The sequence below is a fragment of the Dendrobates tinctorius genome, unplaced genomic scaffold, assembly GCF_039654945.1.
Source record: "Dendrobates tinctorius isolate UK_male_01 unplaced genomic scaffold, ASM3965494v1 ptg000240l, whole genome shotgun sequence".
Classification (NCBI taxonomy): domain Eukaryota; kingdom Metazoa; phylum Chordata; class Amphibia; order Anura; family Dendrobatidae; genus Dendrobates; species Dendrobates tinctorius.
In genome coordinates this window covers 9,328,280-9,351,865 of record NW_027361907.1, presented here as the reverse complement: position 1 = coordinate 9,351,865, position 23,586 = coordinate 9,328,280, and the positions used below count along the sequence as shown (strand labels likewise).

At 42.8% G+C, this 23,586-nt stretch overlaps 1 protein-coding gene across 5 annotated transcripts in view; it reads right to left on the bottom strand.

Moving 5' to 3' along the window:
- Window positions 1-13,630: 13,630 nt before the first annotated feature.
- The window catches only part of MCF2L (MCF.2 cell line derived transforming sequence like), a 309,764-nt gene continuing 299,808 nt past the window's right edge, over window positions 13,631-23,586 (bottom strand). For all 5 annotated transcript variants that reach the window (XM_073556853.1, XM_073556852.1, XM_073556854.1 and 2 more), the window contains 2 exons: window positions 19,921-20,024; window positions 13,631-19,834 (listed from right to left, as the gene is read on the bottom strand). In XM_073556853.1, coding sequence (XP_073412954.1) covers window positions 19,740-19,834; window positions 19,921-20,024 — 199 coding nt within the window. In that variant the 3' untranslated portion in view covers window positions 13,631-19,739. The remainder of the gene's footprint in view (window positions 19,835-19,920; window positions 20,025-23,586) is intronic.

Below are 23,586 nucleotides of genomic sequence, written 5' to 3'. Positions count from 1 at the left end.
CTCCTCCACCAGCTATCCCTAGATTGAATGCAGGTAACATCATGTTTTACTAGAGAAAGGGCAGTATGTAGCCCTGAAAAGGACTGTTTTTATGTTGCAGCAGTATACCTATAGAAGGACTATAAGGTAATAAAACCTTACTATATGCTTGCTCTAAAATAATCTCTCCTATAACAACTCTCTCTTTACTGCTTCCTGAGGACAGTGTGCCAAGCATCGCATCCTCTATAAGACCCAATGAAGCGATGTGACCGGTTAATCACACTAATGCCAGTAGCCAACATGGCTACGGCACTGCTATGTATGTCAGGCAATCCCTGCAAGTTTATCCGCTGTCTACCTGGTGCAAAATATGTAAGGGCAGGAACTTGAGCATGGCACGCGAGCACCCGCAATACTTGATCAATTAACCAACGTACCCGAGCACCCCGATGCTGGATGGAATATTGAGCAGTGGTGAGCACACTGGTTCATCAATACCAGCTACCTGCTCCTGGAGCTGTTCCATTATGCAGTGATGTTTTAGAATGTTACTGCAGAGTAGAATGCAGACCATCTGGATGTGTATAGTCTATGGGAAATACAGAACTAATTAAGTTATTTCTGGGGTGGACAGCCGATACAACTGCACCGGGGCCCGAAGATGGAGGGGGGGCCATGGAGGCATCCCATAGCGGCACAGTATGCAGCGGCTATGGGGCCACTGAGTCAAGATTACAAGCAGGAGTGAGAGAGGCCCCATGTCATGCAGTATCGGGCCCCTCTCACTCTCTCCTGTTTTCATGTGTATGCTGCCTAGAACTGGGGAGAGAGCGGTGCACAGATTGCATGATGAGTTCAAAAAGGGGGTTGTGTCATGCAGGGAGAGACGCTAGCCAATGAATGCTTTCCCTACCAGACTGATGAGAGCGCTCATTGACTGCTGTCTGTCCTCCTGCATGGCGCATCCAAATGGTCAGTACTCACCTGTAGTCAGGGGCCCGTTCCGCACAGCACACAGGAGACAACAGTGGGGGAAGAGCAGGACTTACAGGGGGTCTTCTGCTCCCTCCACTGTTATATTCCCAGCAGGCTGCAGCATCTCCTCAAAGAGGTTTGGGAAGGAGGCTCACTACACGAGACAGCACGGAAACAGCAGGGAGCTGATATCAATACGCTCTCCCCATCACCCACAGAGGGTTCTTCAGCCTTCTGTAGCTGAACTATGAGACCTACCTGCTCCAGGGCTCATCTGAACACCTGAGGTTATAAATTAGTATGTGTGTGTTTGTATATGTACAAATGTGTGTATTGTATGTACAGTACATGTGTGTGTGCATCTGTGAATGTACAGTTGTGTTCAAAAGTTTACATAGCTCGGCAGAATTTTTGCTTTTTTGGCCTTTTTTTCAGAGAATATTAATGATAACACCAAAACTTTTTCTCCACTCATGGTTAGTGGTTGGGTGAAGCAATTTATTGTCAAACTACTGTGTTTTCTCTTTTTAAATCATAATGACAACCCATAACATCCAAATGACCCTGATCAAAAGTTCACATACCTTGGTGATTTTGGCCTGATAACATGCACAGAGATTGACACAAATGGGTTTGAATGGCTGCTAAAGTTAACATCCTCACCTGTGACCTTTTTGCTTTTAATCAGTGTGTGCATAAAAGCTGAGTGAGTTTCTGGGATCCAAACAGACTCTTACATCTTGCATCCAGCCACTGACGTTTCTGTATTATAAGTCATGGGGAAAGCAAAAGAATTGTCAACGGATCTACGTGAAATGGTGGTTGCACTACATAAAACAGGAAAGGGATACAAAAAGATATCAAAGGAATCGATAATGCCATTCAGCAACGTTCAAACTGTGATTAACGAAAGGAAAATACATGGATAATAACTGAGAAACAGAGACCTGCGAAACCCATAAAGGCAACAGGTTTCTGCTAATAACTAAGAAAAATTATCTTTCACAATTGGTGCAAAATCCAACCAGAGGATTAGCACTGTTAGACCTAATGCTATCTAATAGACCTGACAAAATAACAAATCTGCAGGTCGTTGGGCATCTAGGAAATAGCGACCACAATATTGTACAGTTCCACTTGTCTTTCGCTAGTGGGGACTTGTCAGGGAGTCACAAAAACACTGAGCTTTAGGAAGGCAAAGTTTGACCAGCGATGTCATTAAGAACATCCTAAATAGGCACTGCAAGCGGTTTATACCTTGTGGGAATAAAAGGACAAGAAATAGGAATAACCCAATGTGGCTAAACAAAGAAGTAAGACGTGCAATTAACAGTAAAAGGAAAGCATTAACACTACTAAAGCAGGATGGCACAATTAAAGCTCTAAGAAACTATAGGGAGAAAAATACTTTATCTAAAAAACTAATGAAAGCTGCCAAAAATAAAATGAAGCAGAGAAGCACATTGCTAAGGAGAGTAAAACTAATCCCAAACTGTTCAACTATATCAATAGTAAAAGAATCAAAAGTGAAAGTGTATGCCCCTCAAAAAATTGTGAGGAAAGAAGGGTTGTAGATGACGAGGAAAAAACTAATATATTAACCCCTTCGCGCCAGAGCCCATTTTCGTTTTTGTGTTTGTTTTTCACTCCCCTAGCCATATCTTCTTTATTTCTCAGTCAATATGGCCGTGTGAGGGCTTGCTTTTTTGTGGAACGAGTTGTACTTTTGAACGACGCCATTGGTTTTACCATATCATGTACTCAAAAACGGGAAAAAAATTCCAAGTGTGGTGAAATTGCAAAAAAAGTGCAATCCCACAATTGTTTTTTTTTTCACCATATTCACTAAATGCTAAAACTGACCTGCCATTATGATTCTCCAGGTCATTACGAGTTAATACACACCAAACATGTCTAGATTCATTTTTATCTAAGTGGTGGAAAAAAATTCCAAACTTTGTTAAAAAAAAAATAATTTGTGCCATTTCCAATCCCCATAGCTTCTCCATTTTTTATGATCTCAGGTTGGTTGACAGCTTTTCTTGTGTGTGCCGAGCTGACGTTTTTAACTATACCAGCTTGATACAGATACATTCTTTTGATAGCCCGTTATTGCTTTTTACCACAATGTCAAGGCGACCAAAAAAACGTAATTCTGGCGTTTTGAATTTTTTTCTCTCTACGTCCTTTATCGGTCAGGTTAATTTTTTTTTTTTTTTTTTTTTATAGATCAAGCGACTCTGAACACGGCGATACCAAATATGTCTATGTTTGATTTTTTTATTGTTTTATTTTGAATGGGGCAAATTTTAAAAACTTTTTTTTTACTTTTGGCATACTTCAATAGCCTCCATGGGAGACTAGAAGCTGCCATAGCTCGATCGGCTCTGCTACGTAGAAGCGATGCTCAGATCGCCTCTATGTAGCAGAATTACAGACTTGCTATGAGCGCCGTCCACCGGGTCGCGCTCATAGCAAACCTGCATCAACAACCATAGAGGTCTCAAGGAGACCACTGGTTGTCATGCCGCCACACCGGTGACTCATGATCACGTGACGCGGGTCACTGGTGAGCATATTTCCGGCCCGATGGCCAGAAGCTCTTGTTAAATGTCAATGTAATAGCCGCGGGAGGATCCCGATTCTGCCTGCTGCTATTGCAGGCACATGTCAGCTGTTCAAAACAGCTATGTCCCGTCTTTGAGGTGGGCTCACATCAAACGGGGAGATGCGACATGCGCAGTATTAGTACGACGCATGTCGCAAAGAGGTACGGTATTCATGGTGGAAAATGAAAAGCTAGGTGAAATGCCGAGAGACAAAAGAAATCGGCCAAATAAGATTAAAATAGATAAATCTCTGGGTCCGTATGGCATACACCCACGAGTACTAAGAAAACTAAGTAATGTAATAGACAATCCATTTCTTATATTTAGGGACTCTATAGTGACGGGGTCTGTTCCACAGGACTGGCGCATAACAAATGTGGTACCTATATTCAAAAAGGGCTCTAAAAGTGAACCTGGAAATTATAGGCCTGTAAGTCTAACCTCTATTGTTGGTAAAATATTTGAAGGGTTTCTGAGGGATTTCTGGATTAGCTCAATGAGAATAACTGTTTAACTCCATATCAGCATGGGTTTATGAGGAATTGCTCCTGTCAAACAAATCTAATCAGTTTTTATGAAGAGGTAAGCTATAGACTGGACCAAGGTGAGTCATTGGACATGGTATATCTTGATTTTTCCAAAGCGTTTGATACCGTGCCACACAAGAGGTTGGTACACAAAATGAGAATGCGGAGTCTGGGGGAAAATGTGCGTAAATGACTGGCTTAATGATAGAAAGCAAAGGGTGATTATAAATGGTATATTCTATAACTGGGTCGCTGTGACCAGTGGGGTACCGCAGGGGTCAGTGTTGGGACCTATTCTCTTCAACATATTTATTAATGATCTGGTAGAAGGTTTACACAGTAAAATATCGATATTTGCAGATGATACAAAACTATGTAAAGCAGTCAATACAAGAGAAGATAGTATTATGCTACAGATGGATCTGGATAAGTTGGAAACTTGGGCCGAAAGGTGGCAGATGCGGTTTAACAATGATAAATGTAAGGTTATACACATGGGAAGAAGGAATCAATATCATCATTACACACTAAACGTGAAACCATTGGGTAAATCTGACATGGAAAAGGATTTGGGGATCCTAGTTAATGAAAAACTTACCTGGAGCAGCCAGTACCAGGCAGCGGCGGCCAAGGCAAACAGGATCATGGGGTGCATTAAAAGAGGTCTGGATACACAGGATGAGAGCATTATACTGCCTCTGTACAAATCCCTGGTTAGACCACACAAGGAATACTGTGACAGTTTTGGGCACCGGTGCTCAGGAAGGATATAATGGAACTAGAGCGAGTACAAAGGAGGGCAATAAAATTAATAAAGGGGATGGGGCGAACTACAATACCCAGAGAGATTAGCAAAATTAGGATTATTTAGTATAGAAAAAAGACGACTGAGGGGCGATCTAATAACCACACATGTATAAGTATATAAGGGGTCAATACGAATATCTCTCTGAGGATCTGTTTATACCAAGGAAAGTGACGGTCACAAGGGGGAATTCTCTGTGTCTGGAGGAGAGAAGGTTTTTCAACCAACATAGAAGAGGATTCTTTACTGTTAGGGCAGTGAGAATCTGGAATTCCTTGCCTGAAGAGGTTGTGATGGCAAACTTAGTAGAGGGGTTCAAGAGAGGCCTGGATGTCTTCCTGGAGTGTAACAATATTGTAACTTACAGTTATTAGATTCGTTAGATGTACGTAGATCTGGGGATTTATTCTGACAGAATATAGGCTTAACTGGATGGAGAAATGTCTTTTTCGGCCTTGCTAACTATGTTACTATGTAAATCAGGGGCTCTGTAATAGCAAACCCACGGTCAGGTAGACCAACAAAAATTTAGTCCACAACTGCCAGGAAAATTGTTCGGGATGCAAATAAAAACCCACAATTAATATCAGCTGAAATACTGGACTCTCTCAAAACTAGTGGTGTGGCTGTTTCAAGATGCACAATAAGGAGGCACTTGAAGAAAAATGGGCTGCATGGTCTAGTTGCCAGAAGAAAGCCATTACTGTGCAAATGCCACAAAGTATTTTGCCTACAATATGCAAAACAGCACAGAGACACGCCTCAAAACTTCTGGAACATGGTAATTTGGAGTGATGAGACTAAAATTGAACTTTTTGGCCACAACTATAAACGTTACATTTGGAGAGAGGTCAACTAGGCCTATGATGAAAAGAACACCATTCCTACTGTAAAGCACAGAGGTGGATCGCTGATGTTTTGAGGATGTGTGAGCTACAAAGGCACAGAAAACTTGGTCAAAGTTGAAGGAAAGATGAATGCAGCACGATATCAGCAAATACTGGAAGCAAAGAAAGCAAACATTCTGACCGGGTATGTAAACTTTTGAGCACAACTCTATGTGTGTACACATCTGTGTGTGTGTATATGCATCTGTGTGTGTAGGTATGTACAGTATATGTATGTTTGTGTATGTACGCAGTATATGTACACACATATTAAACGAGGGGTACCAACAATTTTGACATGTGTATGTATATATGTGTATTTATGTATGTGTGTATCTATATGTGTATGTACAGTATATGTATGTGTGTATCTATGTATGTGTGTACATTTGTGTATGTATTTATGTACAGTATATATACATGTGTATATGTATGTACAGTATATGTACATATGTATGTGTATGCATGTGGGTATCTACGTACAGTATATGTGGGTATCAATGTGTGTATGTATGTGTCTGTACATCTGTGTATGTATGTGTGTATATTGTGAGGTAGCGCTGTCATTCAGGGTTGGGGGATACTCGCTTGCAGCGATAAAAAACACATCCGGCACAGGATTTTCCAACAAATCATAGTCCATGAGGTTTATTCATCCTTCATAAACCTCCAGCAGTAACATGCAACAGTCTTATAGCAGACAGCAGGGTATCTTCACACTGGAGATCTGCTCCCCTATAGCCCTCCTAGTCACACAGACTGTGCTTCATCTAGCTAGCAGGCTATACAGTCTCTCAGTAGCAGTCCCGTCTCCGGGTTACCTTGCATGCTGCTTTACACTGCTAATGTTCATTCCCTCTCCCTGGGAACGGTCAGGCACACATCGCCATTAGTCACAGCGTCCACACGTGCTGTTAGTGAGGAGATCCTTCTCCTCACGGGACCTTCCAAACTGCACCAATCAGGTCCCAGCATTCACCCACATGTGACCAGACCTCAGGTACCTTATGTGGTCCATAACCACACCCACAGGTGATCACATGGCTATGACCTCACCCAAGGTCCTATTGCAGACAACCACACACAGGCTTCCCTGACACATTGTAACAGAACATACTAGTCAGCAGTACCTCTGCTGATCATTATGATCTTTTAGTATCCTACACCTATCAGGGCAATGGAAATGTTTATACGGCTTTCCTGGGACACCCACACAGCGCCCCCTAGCGGACACAGCGGTCACTGCACCACATACCTCCCCCCTATGTTCAAACCTGTGGGGTTGATCACACAGCATAACCCCCGGCTCTCGAGACTGGGCACTCACTACACCTTGCCCACCAGGTCGAGAGAACCGTCTCCATTTGTCATACGGCCTCATCTCTACGTTAGGCCTCCCCCGCTCCCAGCGGTCATAATACTGGTCATTGTCTTTGACCCCCCAGTCACGGTTTGTCTGCGTCATCAGACACTCTCTAGTCTCCACCTGTCTGCAGTACGCTTCGTCACCTGATCTTTCTCTCACTGACCGTCTCTTTCGGTTGGTGCGGTTATAAGTCTTAGTAGAGCCTGCTGTCTGGTCTGAGTCTGACTCAGTCAGCGTCTCACAGGAACTATGGTCTTTCAACGTCATCCTGCCAGTCGAACTACCCCTTGCTGACACTCTTCTGCCATCTGCCCTGTCACTTCTTGGAGGAACCGTTCGGGTCCTTACATCTTGGGTTGAAGGCGGCCACCACCTGGTATTCTGTATTTCTTTATTAGTTCGCCGACGGTCCAACCTCAACTGCTCAATTTCTTGCAGGTACCCCACTCGATACTCCACGAGCATCCGAAATTCTCTCAGGCTTTCCACGGAGCCAACCACCATGATGGAAATCCTATCCAATTCCCTGGATACCTGGTCATCATCAGGAGGGATCCTCACCCTCACCACACCGGAGATATTCAGAAGGTCTTGCATTACCTTCCCGGACCTTCCAATGATTCTCCCAATCAGAGTTTTGGGTACCGGAACCACATCTTTCCTCAAACCCAACCGATCCATAGCCTCTCTTTCTATCTCTAGGAGTCGAGCAGCCTTCATATTACTCTGCCTAACCGATTGTTTGACACGTAGACACTGCAAATGCATCTCTTTCAGGACAGCTACTCGGTTTGATGTATCTCCCCTGGCTGATACTATCCACCAACTGCCGCGTCTCAGGTGCCCAGTGCACCTCACACGCTTTGACCGCCTCTTTGAAAGCCTCATGTACACCTTCCTCTGCACAGGCTTCTTGCAGGTCTTCGGGTACTTCGATCACAGATTTGAAGGTCGTGGTCTTGCTCTCTTCCTGGACAGAAGACTCTGGCTTTACCACGGACACTTCCCTCACTACAGTTGACCCGACCGAGTGACTGTCTTCGGCTCTTTGCTCACCAACTTCAGGAAATTTTATCTCCTCGTGAGCCTTTGCCAAGATAGGTACCGGCCGTTCTGTCTTGTTATCACTCGGACCCAGCCGTTGCACATCTCCGTCCTAGCTCTTCTCCCGCAGAAGACCTTCTACTACTCCTCTGAGTTCCTCAATCTCTTCCTTAAGGCTCTTGTTCACACTTTGCCAGGTGGACAGGTGACCACTGAGCTCCAAGACTTCTTTCTCGAGCCCCTCCAGCATGTGCTCGGCCAATTGTCTCGATTCTCTCTTGTTTGACATGTTCTTCCACTGTCTCTTTTATTAGTTGTATCTCCTGATCTTGTTCTCTTTTGGCCAGCACATGTCGCACCACTAATTCTTTAATTATAACATCAAAGGGTACCACTGAGTCAGTCCTATCAGTCGAGTGAACCCCCCGGTTACCCTCTGACTGTATTTCTATTCCCGTTATCCTCTCGATCAGGTTACCACCAGTCCTGTCATGAGTTTCAGTCAGCACAGCATTAGATTCTGTCCTAGTGGTGGCTACTGGCAATAACACGTCACAGTCACCCCACACCGTACGGTGAACCCCCAAGACACTCTCTATCTGTGTGTCAGCTCCGCTCTTTTTGTTTACCACACCATTCTCATTCACACTGTGGAACGCTTCAGGTGACGTCAGGTCAGTAAATTCGTCTGACGCAATTCTTTCTCCTGTCGCCCATACGTCTGGCCTGTCCACATTAGGAGGCGTCAGCGTTTCAGTGTCTGCTAGCGCTACTGTAGAAACGTCTCTATCGTCCTGCCCCACATCTTTAAATATGACAAAGTCCCGGCGCCTCTCAAAGGTATGCACTAAGTTTGGTGGCATACTACCACCTTGGCACTCCCCCTTTGTCATCTCAATCAGGACTCTGTCCACTTTAGAATTCACAATGACCCCGTGGAGGCAGCGAACTCTGACGTTTTTCTCGGTCAGAGCTAAAACGAGTGGAGTTCCTGTCAGAGTCACCTGACTCTTTGAGTCCAGCCTACCAGGGACTCCTACCCGATGCAGCATCACGGTACACACCTGCGGCCCATCGTCACTATCCGGAAAGGATATCCCACATTCTAACCAAGTCATACACACACACTGTGGTACTCCAGACATACCCACTGAGTCATCAAGTGCTGACATTTCTTCAAACTTGGCCCTTTTCTGGACCACCACCCCACTTTGGGTTGCCGCTCCAATTTTGGTCACCGCCCCCTTTTGGGACTCCACCCCTTTTTGGGCTACCACCCCAATTTGGGCCACCGCCCCCTTTTGGGACTCCACCCCTTTTCAGGCTACCACCCCGATTTGGGTCACCGCCTCCTATTGGGACGCCACCCCTTTTTGGGTTACCACCCCCTTTTGGGATTTCCCCATGTCCGTTCTGCAGAACTTCTTATGCCACAGTTCACACAGTACAGTTTATGTCTTTTTTTTTTTTACGATACCACACAAGTCTGTTGGCACCACCACTACTCCTGCTGTCACCGATCACCGACACCACCGGCGGCTGTTCACACACCCAGCGGCTGGTATCACTGCAGCTCCTGCTGCACCATCTTCGTGGACCCGCCGATCCATCGGAAGCCGCTTGTCCCCTTCGTAACCCCGCCGGGTTACCGGAAGCCGCTTGTCACCCTCGAAGATAAAAGAAACCACAAAAGCGCGCCCATAGGGCCTTACCAGTGCAGGTATAATGGATATAAAGAAATAATACAGGGTACTCACCCTTAATAGTTGTGTAAAGCCACAACTACTGTATCCGCTTAGTCACATGCAATAAAGCTGCAGCAGGATGGTGTAGACAGACAGCGTCTGCTACCGATGCTCAAAGAGGAGATTCCAAAAAAGAAAAACACCAGGTCCCTGTGCTGCGAGATCTTCGTGACCCCACTGAGCCACAGCAAGCACCTTCAGGTTTTGCAGAGGAAAAAAAGAAAAAACACATGCACGAAAAACTCCAAAAAAACTCACATATCCTGTCTGTGCGCTATTCAGGACGTACCGTCTCCGCCTGAGACCGTCCAACACACAGGGCACACCGTGTGCTATTCAGGGAGCCGACCCTCCTCCCAGGGTCTCCCAACACACCGGCCTCACCAGGTCCAAGGTCATATCACGTGTTCCAGGGATCCGATTCCTCTCCCAGAACCTCCCAACACTGACCCTCCAGGACCTTGCTCACTGACCCAGGTCAGTACAACAACGAACACCTGTCGTTACCTGTGTCGGCCACACAGGTCCTCGGGTACCTCTTATCCGCAGAGGCACCCTAGCAATCACCAGTCTCTTTCACTGAGCTGCTGTCAGTATACGGCTTTCACAACAGTCAGTCCTCCTGGCTCAGCGTTGCCGCACTGCAACATGTGCTGTTGGAACCGCAGCCCTTTGCAACAAAGTTTTTTTTTTTTTTTGGCAGTCCTTTTCCGTTGCCCCCAGCAACAAGGCTACTATATTGCCCTTAGCAATTCTCCACCATTTGTGAGGTAGCGCTGTCATTCAGGGTTGGGGGATACTCGCTTGCAGCGATAAAAAACACATCCGGCACAGGATTTTCCAACAAATCATAGTCCATGAGGTTTATTCATCCTTCATAAACCTCCAGCAGTAACATGCAACAGTCTTATAGCAGACAGCAGGGTATCTTCACACTGGAGATCTGCTCCCCTATAGCCCTCCTAGTCACACAGACTGTGCTTCATCTAGCTAGCAGGCTATACAGTCTCTCAGTAGCAGTCCCGTCTCCGGGTTACCTTGCATGCTGCTTTACACTGCTAATGTTCATTCCCTCTCCCTGGGAACGGTCAGGCACACATCGCCATTAGTCACAGCGTCCACACGTGCTGTTAGTGAGGAGATCCTTCTCCTCACGGGACCTTCCAAACTGGACCAATCAGGTCCCAGCATTCACCCACATGTGACCAGACCTCAGGTACCTTATGTGGTCCATAACCACACCCACAGGTGATCACATGGCTATGACCTCACCCAAGGTCCTATTGCAGACAACCACACACAGGCTTCCCTGACACATTGTAACAGAACATACTAGTCAGCAGTACCTCTGCTGATCATTATGATCTTTTAGTATCCTACACCTATCAGGGCAATGGAAATGTTTATACGGCTGTCCTGGGACACCCACACAGCGCCCCCTAGCGGACACAGCGGTCACTGCACCACAATATATACAATATATTTGTATGTATAAGTGTGTACGGTATGTGTATACTATATGTGTATATAAGTGTGTGTATGTGTATGTATGGTATACAGTGAGGGAAATAAGTATTTGATCCCTTGCTGATTTTGTAAGTTTGCCCACTGACAAAGACATGAACAGACTATAATTTTAAGGGTAGGTTAATTTTAACATTGAGAGATAGAATATCTAAAATAAAATCCAGACTTGAATCTCATCCCCCGAGATCTCGGGACGAGATCTGATCCCGTGCATGCGCCGTCCCCGGACCGGCGGCCATCTTTCCGGCATCCATGTTCCCGGAGGCCACCGCAACATGGCCACCCTCACCTCGCAGAGCCCACCTGCCCCAGCTCAGCACAGGCCACCTGCCCCAGCACAGCTGCCCCTGCCCCAGCACAGCCCACCTGCCCCAGCCCCAGCACAGCTGCCCCAGCACAGAGCCGCCACCGCACGAGCCTGGACCACTGAATGACCCCTGTGACTACTCCTCCACCTGTGCCGGATCCCTTCCCAGGTAAGCTGAATTCGGACTGTAAGACGGACCCCCATTTGACACATTATTATTTTTTTCCCTATTTTTCTTCTGAAAATTGGGGTGCGTCTTATGGTCCGGAGCGTCTTATAGTCCAAAAAATACAGTACATTTATTTGTATTTTGCCGTGGGAAATAAGTATTTGATCCCCTACCAATCATTAAGAGTTCTGGGTCTTACAGACCAGTTAGATGCTCCTAATCAACTCATTACCTGCATTAAAGACAGCTGTCTTACAAAGTCACTTTTATAAAAGACTCCTGTCCACAGACTCAATCAGTTAGACTCTAACCTCTACAACATGGGCAAGACCAAAGAACTTTATAAGGATGTCAGGGACATTCTCTCTCTCTCTCTCTATATATATATATATATATATATTTATTACACTCACAAATACAAAGGTCATTTTGCAGGGCTCTGGCAGTGCTACTCCTGTTCCTCCTTGCACAAAGACTGAGGTAGCGGTCCTGCTGCTGGGTTGTTGCCCTCCTACGACCCCCTCCACGTTTCCTGGTGTACTGGCCTGTCTCTTGGTAGCGCCTCCAGCCTCTGGACACTACGCTGACAGACACAGCAAACCTTCTTGCCACAGCTCGCATTGATGTGCCATCCTGGATGAGCTGCACTGCCTGAGCCATTTGTGTGAGTTGTAGAGTCCGTCTCATGCTACCACGAGTGTGAAAGCACAACCAACATTCAAAAGTGACCAAAACATCAGCCAGAAAGCATTGGTACTGAGATTTGGTCTGTGGTCCCCACCTGCAGAACCACGCCTTTATTGAGGGTGTCTTGATAATTGCCAATAATTTCCATCTGTTGTCTATTCCATTTGCACAACAGCATGTGAAATTGATTGTCAATCAGTGTTGCTTCCTAAGTGGACTAAGTGTTGCTTCTCAGTGAAAAAATATAAGATATATATTTTTTAGGTGTGGGAAGGCCCAAATTTAACTTTTGCTATGTACGCCCATGCTTGCAGGGCAGTAATAATGAGGGTGATCTGATCTGTTTCTCAGAGTCCAAGGCTCCAGGGATACCATTACCAGATTGTCCACATCACAAGCAGGGTACCCAGCAGGGAGGGGGCCCCAGACACATTTCTTGCATAGGGGCCCTAAGCTGTCAGTGTCCGCCCTTGAGTTATTTAGTATGAAATGTGAACAGTGTAAAAGATTTATTTTTTCCTGTTCTGTGCCATAAAAGAATTCATATGAATTTCCATATATAATTTCTATAGAATTTGATAAATACTGGACTAGCATAACCAAGGGTGTCAGACTTTGAATGGACTGACAGATTGCATATCGAACTGCCCCCTACCAGGGTCGCTCATTCTGATGTCAGTAGTGGTCAACAGCCTGGCCCACACTATCTAGAATTTATCAATTATTTAATGGATAGGTGATAAATGCTTTTGACCAAACTAACCCTTTATTGCCCAAACAGCATTAGTCATAAGGGATGAATATAGGTGTGGCCCTTATTTGCAATCCTCCCTCTTTCAGCAACATTTCTGGAATCTGTGTAATTTCTGTTACAATACGTATAGAGAGTGTGGCAAAAATGTGCTTTGCATTCATATTTATTTGCTCATGTGGTACTTGCAGAATTTGCCCATTTCCATTTTTTATGCTTTTAATAGTCAAAAAAAAAAATCACAAAAAAAAGTTTTGAAATTATTTTTTATTTTATTACCACAGTGATTAACAGCAGGTGCTCCTGTAATGTCCTTGATGACCTTTCATACATACAATATTCACATCCTGTACTTGTCTTCAATTTACAATAGCAGAATAAAAATAAGCAGATGAGATGTAGTCTGTAAAGTGCAGTGACAATTATTTAGAATTCACAGGCAAATATTAACATAATCCTGTGGAAAAAGGGTCATTGTAACAGAAACATCTACACAATATTATTTAGGAACAGTCAAATATTTTTACAAAGTATTTACAAATAACTTACAATACACGTGACATCTGTACAGAATGCTACTCTTCACCACTGACTAAAAAAAGTATATAACATCATCAGCTTTATAAAGCAGTAAATTTCATGGGGGCTCTAAGAGATTGTCATATGTCCCTAATTTGCTTCTCTATTTGTAGACACTTTGTCCCCTATAAAAAAGACCCCTAAGGAGCAAAGAAGAATACAGGAGTATGTCAGGATCTGCAGTATGAGCCACAAGTGTTTGTGTGTCCAAGAACTTAGAAGAATTATACAAGAGCATAAAATATCCAATATTGGCTATAGCAAATAAATATACCTACAATCAGCCTACATTCCATCCTATAGCTAACCATATACATAACAGTTGGGCAAGCTAACTTTCCAAACAGATGGCCACCATGGGAGGTCCACCAGTCACTAGATACATGAGACTGTCAGTGGAATACACAAAAAAACTGAAATGGCCGCAATTTATTCAAACAATTTTGCCAGAATTTTGGATCAAAATTACTTTGAAAAGTAACAAAATTTGTTTGCAGCTCCAAGTTGCTCAAAAATTCTGCGACTTTTGGCAGTTTTTCTCAGCTTGACCAAAAAGGTCAAAGTTTGGGCAGGACAGGGCGTGGTGGTGCCATGACATGTGGCATTACTGATGTTAGAAAGTTTACACCTGTCAGAGACTGAAGTAAGAGTTCTGATTTGGTATGTGGAGGAACATGCCTCCTAGTGAATTGGCAATGTCGGACGAGTGACGTACGCCCCTTGATGAACATGAGTGTCTGGCTTCCACACGCCAGTGAGAAAATTGACGGTCTTGAAGAATCAGGCCCAATGTTAAATGCTAGCTAAAGGAATAATTTGAAAACAGAGTGTTTGCTAACACATTCAGAGGTAGTCGCATTGTTTAGGAGACTCTTCCATTTATAGTGTTTGCTCATACTTCATTTAGACAAGCTCCCTTTGGCAACTGACTGTGATGCTTGTAAAACAAAGCATCTAACGTGTCATTTATCATATGTGATCAGAAAAAGCTGCAACTAATGGAATCCGGCATCTCTGAAATGATGCAACTATTCATGATTTAGAGAACTATAAAGCAGCTAACAGATAGGATTTCCTTACACATTCTGCCTCACTTTTCATACACACATTTAATAACTGTAATTATGGCAAATGCTAAAGTTACAGCTACAAACATATATAATCTTTCATTGTTTAAAGGGTTTATCCAAGACACTATGGGCTTAACACTAACATGCAGGTAATTGCCTGCCTGTTGTACCCGGTCCCAGCACGGAGTGGTCATTGACGGCGATCCAGCTGCTCCACATCAACAAAGCCAGCCTCTTCTGGGTTCCTCTGTGGAAAGGTTGTGAGTGCCGACTTCATGCTGATTAATGGCTGGCTCCCTGCAGTTAGTCAAGTGGGAGCTGGCTTTCAATCAGCATGACAACGGCAATCATGCCCAGTCAACAGAGGATTGTGCAGAAGAAGCCGTTGCTGTGTCAACGTGACATCAGCCGCTGATTCACCGAAAGGAGCCATCTGAGACCTCTCTGAGGTGGCAGAGATCGGTGCCGGGCACAACAGGCAGGTAGGTAGCAACTACCTGTCTGTTAATACTTAGGCATATAGTAAAAAAAATAAATAGTCCAGGATAATCTCTGTAATATTGGGCTCATTTTTCTGTGATTGGTTATTCATTGACATTTCTAAAGCAAAAGGCTTCAGAAAAATATTAAATGTATTGGTCATGTGTATGTCTGGCTGTTAACGAAAGGAAATGTGAACCTTACTAAAGTTTTCATTTCGTAACATATCCCAAGTAAGAATTTTGGAAGAGAGAATATCTGACATAAGTGCTAGAAATAATGGGACAAATGTACTATCCTAAATCTGAAAGAATTTTGTCTCAAATTAATGTAGAATTCTGACTTAAATCCATAGCGCTCCATTTATTAAAGGGAACCTCTCAGGGCTGATATACTGTACATGATTCTATAATGCTGTATATCTGCCCCCAATCCAACCTATACTCACCTGCGGGGCGGTCTGGTTTGAGGGGTGTCGCTAGTACTGGTCCGGCGCCTCCCTTCATCTCAGTCCTTCTTGCTTCGTGAGGATGACGCATCCCTACGATATCCACACAGTCTCCCCGGCATCATGCTCTTGCACAGGAGCACTTCTCTACCCTGCAGGTGCCAGGAAATGTCAAAGAGCCCCGGCGCATGCGCACTATACTACTTTACTCTGCCCTAGTCAGGGCAGAAAAGTATACCTGCGCAGAGGAAGACTGTGTGGATGACGTAGAGACGCGTCATCCACACAAAGCAAGAAGAAGGACGGCATCGCAAGAAAAATGGAGGCGCCGGACCAAGAAGAGTGACACCCATTGAACCGGACCAGACCACCCTGCAGGGGAGTATAATAAAAGGTCTTTTTGTTGTCTTGCAGGTCGGGTTGGTGGCAGATATACAGCATTATAGAATGCTGTATATAAGCCCTGAAAGGTGATGGCAGCATCTCATATTGGTCAAACCTGGTGACAGGTTCCCTTCAAGTGTTTTAGGCACTTTTTGAGGCATTGCTCAAAAAATGGGTGTAAAGAATCTAAAGCTGCGCAAAATGTATCATCCAGCATAAGGCATGGTGATAAACTTGGCACATCAAAACTAATTCTAAGCAGTCTAAATCTAAGACAGAATTAGTGTATTTTCCTATTGACTTTACTGATTTGATATTAACACTAGTATTTCTTTCTTTTCCATAAATATGTATATATATCTTTCAATGTACAACACTTATTTTTCAGTCATATTCATCTAATTGTTGTCGACTTGTCTCTGCTACCGTATATCATTTTTTATAAATTTGTTCAATTTCATACATTTTCTTTTACACTCGTGAGGAAATAAAATAAATATTTCCTGTGCATATATAAAAATAAAGTTTGATTTTAAGGCATAAAACAAAACATATTGCTCCTAGGACATTTTTGGACTCGTCTATATTCTTCGGTGAATACTATGATGGAGGATTGTATTCCCCTTTGAATACCAACTTTTCTTACTGTGAACAGTTTATGTAACTGAAATGAACACTGGATACCACAAAGGACGTAGAAATGATACAACACACTAAGTATGCGTGCCATACCTAATAACATTGTGCCATTTAGTATCGTCAACTACTGACAGATTCAATAGTTGCCAGCTGTAATATAAGGAGTCCTAACTGGGAAAAGCACAATGGATTCTACATAGTGCCACACTGACGTTGGAGAACACAGCTTCTGTCTGACTAACTGTGGCAAAAATACAGATAAGGCTAAATTCAAACATGTTTTTTATGTCGTGTTACAAAAAACGCTTGTGAATTGAGCTTAAGGGCTCAGACATATAGCATCGCCATGTCTTTGAGACATACAACAGGGCATAGAGATCATTTTGCTCCAAAGTAAGCAGCCATATTGCCTCTGTGTAGTGCTATACTGGCTTGGTTTTGTCCTAGAAGTATGAAAGCGGAGAATACCACTTTACATGTGAAATCCTAAAAATCAGAGGCACAGGGAAGTGCAGAAAAGACCTATCGTCATCAGCCTTTATATCTTGGCAAATACAGATAATTAATGGAATATTGTCCATATTAACCAAATGCATTCACCCAGCAACATGCGGTCCAGGGAACATGTTCACAGGTAATATATGTAAAGGGGAACCTGTAAACTATGCATATGAAATTATAATAACCAATAATTTAATTTCCATTAAGTTAAGGTGCTGTGTCTTTTCCTAACATAAATGTCCTATAAAAAAGCAAAAGTATAACATTACAATGAACAGACAAAAGACATTTGTAAGCAAGCTCTGCAGAGGAAAGCTGGAAGGAACGGTCTGGCCCTTTAAACTGCTGGTGATAAAATAAGTATAAGCTGTGCATTGTACTTAAATTAACCTCTTCCCCCTGTGCTGCTTTCCGTTTCTTCCTCAGACACTATGACGCTTTGTCTTTGTAGTATCACATTCTACAACAGTAGTAGATGATGATGGTAATTTAAAGCGACTCTCAGCCCATAAGGATTGTTGAAACCACGTACAGGCGCTCGATGCATCATGGCGGGGCCAAACATTTATATACACCTTCCCACCTGCTTGTTTTCCATCTATCTCCACCCTTCTCTGGCTCTATGAAGTCAGAGCCATCAATCAAAGAAGAGGGGGGAGGTGGAGATTGTAGGAAAACAAGCAGATGGGAAGGTGTATCTAAATTATTGGCCCCGTCGTGAAGCACCGAGCAACGGGACTTAGTTTGAACAATCATTCTGTGCTGACAGATCCCCTTTAATCCATATGAACAAGATGTCCATAGCTGGTATGTGGCATACCTGTGGACAAAAATGCCATGGTCTACTACTATTGGAAGAGGTGATGGGTCATCAGAGAAGGAAAATTATGGCAGTATTGGACAATCCATTTTAAGGGAACCGGTCACCTTAAAAAACGCTATTTACCTGCAGATATAGGGTTGATTTGCAGGTAAATAACATTTCAATGATACCTGGCCACCTTAGGGGGTGTGCACGGAGTGACTGCAGTCACCGCTCACAGCACCACTCATTATACTGTGATGTTTTGATTGACAGCTCCTTCTACAGTATGTCTATGCAGAGCCGGCTGTCAATCAATTACCAGGGCGTGCTTACAGCCATTGTTCACAGTATAGTGAGCGGTGAACCAGTGTTGGTGACTCCTGGGAAGAAATGTGTTCATTTTCTCCCATTAGCCATACTTTTAGTAATGTAGCCAGCCATCACTGGAATGCTGTTTATTTGCAGATTAACCCTATATCTGCAGGTAAATATTGTGGGGTGACAGTTTAACATTAAGCAAAACTTTGAACACAGTGATAGGACACTGGACCTGTAAATATCTGGCAGGAGTCAGAAATTAAACAGGATTTTCATGTGCAGGTCACACAGGGATGAAATAAAGCATTGTCCTCTACCCCTTTCTACAATCCATCTACGGTATATTTTTTTAGATTCTATTTCTCTATACAAATATAAAAGTCCTGATTAGTGAAATTTTCCAAGTTTAATTACTTTCCACCAATAAAAATATCAGTTAAGCATAATAGAAAAAAAAAAATCAGCTTTCCCCAGGACAACGCCGCTCCTTCGCTACTCGTTTACCATTTCTGCGACTTCCTAAAGACATGGAGATGTGATCTACAAACGCTTGGCCTTACAAGTGGAAAAATGTATATTGTATCAAACTGTCATGCTGTGAAAAATGTGAAAACTATTTCCTTTTACAAATGGATAACAGCCAGAAATTGATCAAGTTGGTCTCAGTAAAAAGGTCTAAAAGGAAAAGAAGTCTTTTCAGATGGATCTTTACATCCAGTTGAGGAGAATCACAGAAACTGGTAGAAACACGGTTTAAACCATATCATGAAACAAACTAATGGCACCATTGCCTGGAATGTCTTACAGAGGACATAAAATGTTCCACGGCATGGGTGAAATGTTGGCGGCGTAAACACTGTTTATAGATCTGTAAACTGAACGAAGTGCGGTGATGGTCTCCCTGGCACAAGACATCACTGAACACAATTCTGCCTGGTTCTTACTTCATTGGCCTGTTAAATGAACATGACATTGACAGAGGCGAGAAACTCAGGCTTAGAATCATTTTCTGCCTACTTCCTTTGAATCAGCCCCACTGTGTCACCTCTTCTTCATCCATCCTGTTCTCACTTGGCCTGAAGTCTGGGATTACCCGTCCATGACACACCGGATTTGTCACGCTCTGTTTGGGTTTCAGCTTTTAATATCAGAAAAGCTGGTGCTGCTCACATTGCAGCTTTCACTGCAACTTGACGAGGTGCTTAAAGTGCTGGAAGCAGTTCCTGATTCTATGGAGCGGCAAACAAAGACATATTATTAATACACGTCCACAAATAATCTAAAACACACAACAACAGGTTATACAGAATCCTACCAGAGCCGCTGAGAGAATGCACTGACTTGGAAGCCCCAATGAGTATCATCAGGTTGCTGGCAGGCACTAATCCTTCTTTGTTGGTGCTCAGATTTTTCACATACCTGTGACATATTAAGCAATGGATAAACATGGACATTTCTTTCAACAGATAAAAAAATAGCGTTTAATCTAGTCACATCTAGAATTGATTTTTATCGCTAATCTCTTTATCCTATATCAGCCAGCACTAAAAGAACTTGGCAAACATGAGGGGCATAGATTCCGCTAAAGTGGAATAAACAAGGTTGACCTGGATATAGAAAACACAAGGCTCCATTTATAATAATGACAATTTACGTTGGACCCTCAAAGGTAGGGATAGAAGGTAGAAGGACAGTGCTTAATGTATTAATAGGTGAATAGTGAAGAATTATGCAATGCCAGGTTAAAACATACTGTAGAGCATTATTTTATTAAAACGGACTTCACCTATGAAAAGCCAATTTTACAATTCTGACCATTGTCAGTTTATGTTGGTAATAACTTTGGAATGTTTCAACATATCACAGTGATTCTGTGTCTGTTTCTTAGTTACACATTGTACTTTATGTTAATGGTTAAGTCAGGTCGATATTTATTTTGTGTTTACTTGTGAAAGTATAAGATGTTTTGGCGAAAATGTTGAAAATTTAATAATTTTCAAACTTTTAATTTTTATGTCTTTTAACCAAATAGTTATATCACACAAAACAGTTAACAAATAACATTTTCCACATGTCTACTTTGCATTGGCATAATTTCCTAAATATACATTTTTTTTTAGTTAGGAAGTTAGAAGGATTAAAAATGTTTTTCATTTCTCCAACAAAATAAACTTTTTTTTAGGGACCACATCACATTTGAAGTGACTTTGAAGTGCCTAGAAGACAAAAAATACCCAAAAGTGACAGCATTTTAAAACTACAGCCCTCAAACCACATTCAAGAAGTTTCTTCACTCTTAAGGAGCTTCACAGAAATGAAAGCAATGCATAAGAAAAAAAATGAAAATTTTAGCTTTTCCCGCAAAAATATTGTTTTAGCATTTTCACAAGAATAACGGGAGAAAATGGACAATCAAATTTGTTGTGCAATTTCTACTGAGTATGTCAAAAGTCAAAACTACTGTTTGGGTGACTTTTGGAATGCAAAATTGGCTGGAATAAACAGCAAACACAATGTTGCATTTGCAGAGGCCCTGATGTCACTAACCAGTGGAAACCACTCACAAGTGACCCTTTTCGGAAACTACACCCCTCAAAAAATGTATGTAGCGATAAACTGAGCACCTGGAACTCACAAGTGCTTCACAGAATTTTAGAATGTTGCACCATAATAAAAAATACATTGTTCCCATAAAAATATTTTTTCCACAAAGTTTTCATTTTCACAAGGGTAACAGGAGAAAATCGACCATATAATTTGTTGTGCAATTTCTCCTAAGTATGTGAATACCCCAAACGTGGTGGAAATCTACTGTTTAGGCACATGGCAGAGCTTGGAAGGTAAGGGGCACCAATTGAATTGTGGAGCACAATTTTGTCTGGAATAGATTGCAGGTGCCATGTCAAATTTGAAGAGCCCCTGACATGCCAAAACAACAGAAACCACCACAAGTGACCCATATTTGGTAAAATACCATACATTTTTTAAGGAATTCATCTAAGGGTGTAGTGAGTACGGTATTTTCAACACACAGACAATACACAGAATTGTGAAACCTTTTGCCAAGTAAATGGAAAATTACCTTTTTCCCCTAAAATGTTGCTTTAGCCCCATTTTTTAAATTTTTTTAATTTTCAAAAGGTGTATAGGAGAAAATGAATGGTAAAATCTGTTATGCAATTTCTCCAGAGTAGGCTAATACCCTATATGTGGTCGAAAATTACTTTTGAGGCACAGCACAAAGCCCAGAAGGGAAGAGGTGCAATTTTGGAGTTCTGATTTTGCTGGAATGGGTTTGAGGGTGCCATGTCACATTGACAGAGCCCCTGAGGTACCAGAACAGAGGAACCCCCAATAAGTGATGCCATTTTACAAACTGAACCCCTCAATTAATTTATCTTGGGGTGCAGTGAGCATGTTGACACCACATGTGCCTCACAGAATTTTATACTAAGAGTGATGAAAGAATAATTACATTTTTAACACTAAAATGTTGTTTTAGCCCCAAATGTTTAATTTTTATAAGGGCTAATAGGAAAAAAGGACCTTTGCTTGTTGTGCAATTTCTCCTGAGTGTGTCAATACCTTATAGGCATCGGGAAATATTTTTCAGGCACAGTGGAGTGCAGATTTTGCTGTTATGGTTTGCAGGTGCCATGACCCACTGGCAAAGCCCTTGAAGTGCCAGAAAAGCAGAAACCCCCATTAGTGAACCAATTTTACAAACTACACCTGTCAATAAATTCATCTAAGGGTGCATATTGACTCCACGGGCGTGTCACAGAATTTTATATAATTGGGTAGTGAAGAAAAAATACTTACATTTTTACCACAAAAATTTGGCACGTAAATTTGCCACACAGTTTTTAATAAACGTGGTAATACCCTTATGTGGCTGGACAGTTCTGCTTAGCCACACGGCGAGACTAAGGAGGGACGAAACACTATTTGACTCTCGGAGAACAAGTTATTGTAGAATAGTTTGTGGACTCCATATACACAGCCTTTACACGCCTGGAGAACAGAATCAACCCCTCAAGTGAACCCATTTTGAAAATTACACCCTTCTGGGAATTTATCTACAGATGTAGTGATCATTTTGACTTCATGGGGTTTTTCTAGAATCAAGCAACAATGGATGTTACTGAGTGAAAATTGCAAATCTGCTGTTTGTAGTGCCCGTACACTGTAGTGCCCAGTATATTATGCCCAGCTCTTTCATCTGGACTCATACCGCCATAAATTAAGGGGATTCTCATCTCTACAGAAATGCCAAACATGTGGACGCTATATGTGTTTTAGGCACACTGGGGCTTAGAAGGGAGGGAGGCTTTTGGACTTGGAAGAGCAGAATTAGCTGGTTTTCTTTTTTTTTTTTAGGGGGGGGGGGAGGGAGAGTAGCCACGGCACTTTTCCATAGAGTCTGTGCTAACAGTAAGATGGAAGACCCCTATATTTCCGGTGGCAGATGACGGACCTGGGTAGGGACATGCTTTCTTGGGAACATTTTATACAACATTTGGGATCACATTTATCCAGCGCTCTGCGCTGAGCACTTGCATCACGGTTTCCATCTAATCATCCGAATTACACGATTCAGATGAAAACCCTGAGTGATTCATTCACTATGATGAGGCAGCAGAGTTACTCTAGACTTCGTCTGGCCTCTGTTCGGCTTTATCCTTCTCTTCAGAGGTGAACAAGGCTGTGATCCTCAGCGCTTTTATACATGCTTAAAAAAATGGACAAAGCTGGATCACAGGCCAGACACAGTGTCCCCATCTGCCTCATTATAGGGAATCTTCCACAGGAAGTTCCGTCTGATTCACTTATTTCAGAGATTTTCATATTTTCTTCGGGTTGGTGGGATTACAGCAATACCAGATTTCTAATTTTTTTATGTTTGGCTGCTCTCACACATGAAAAAAACACTTTTTGCAAAAACAAGTTTCTGCATTGCCATATTTTTCTTTATTTCTTC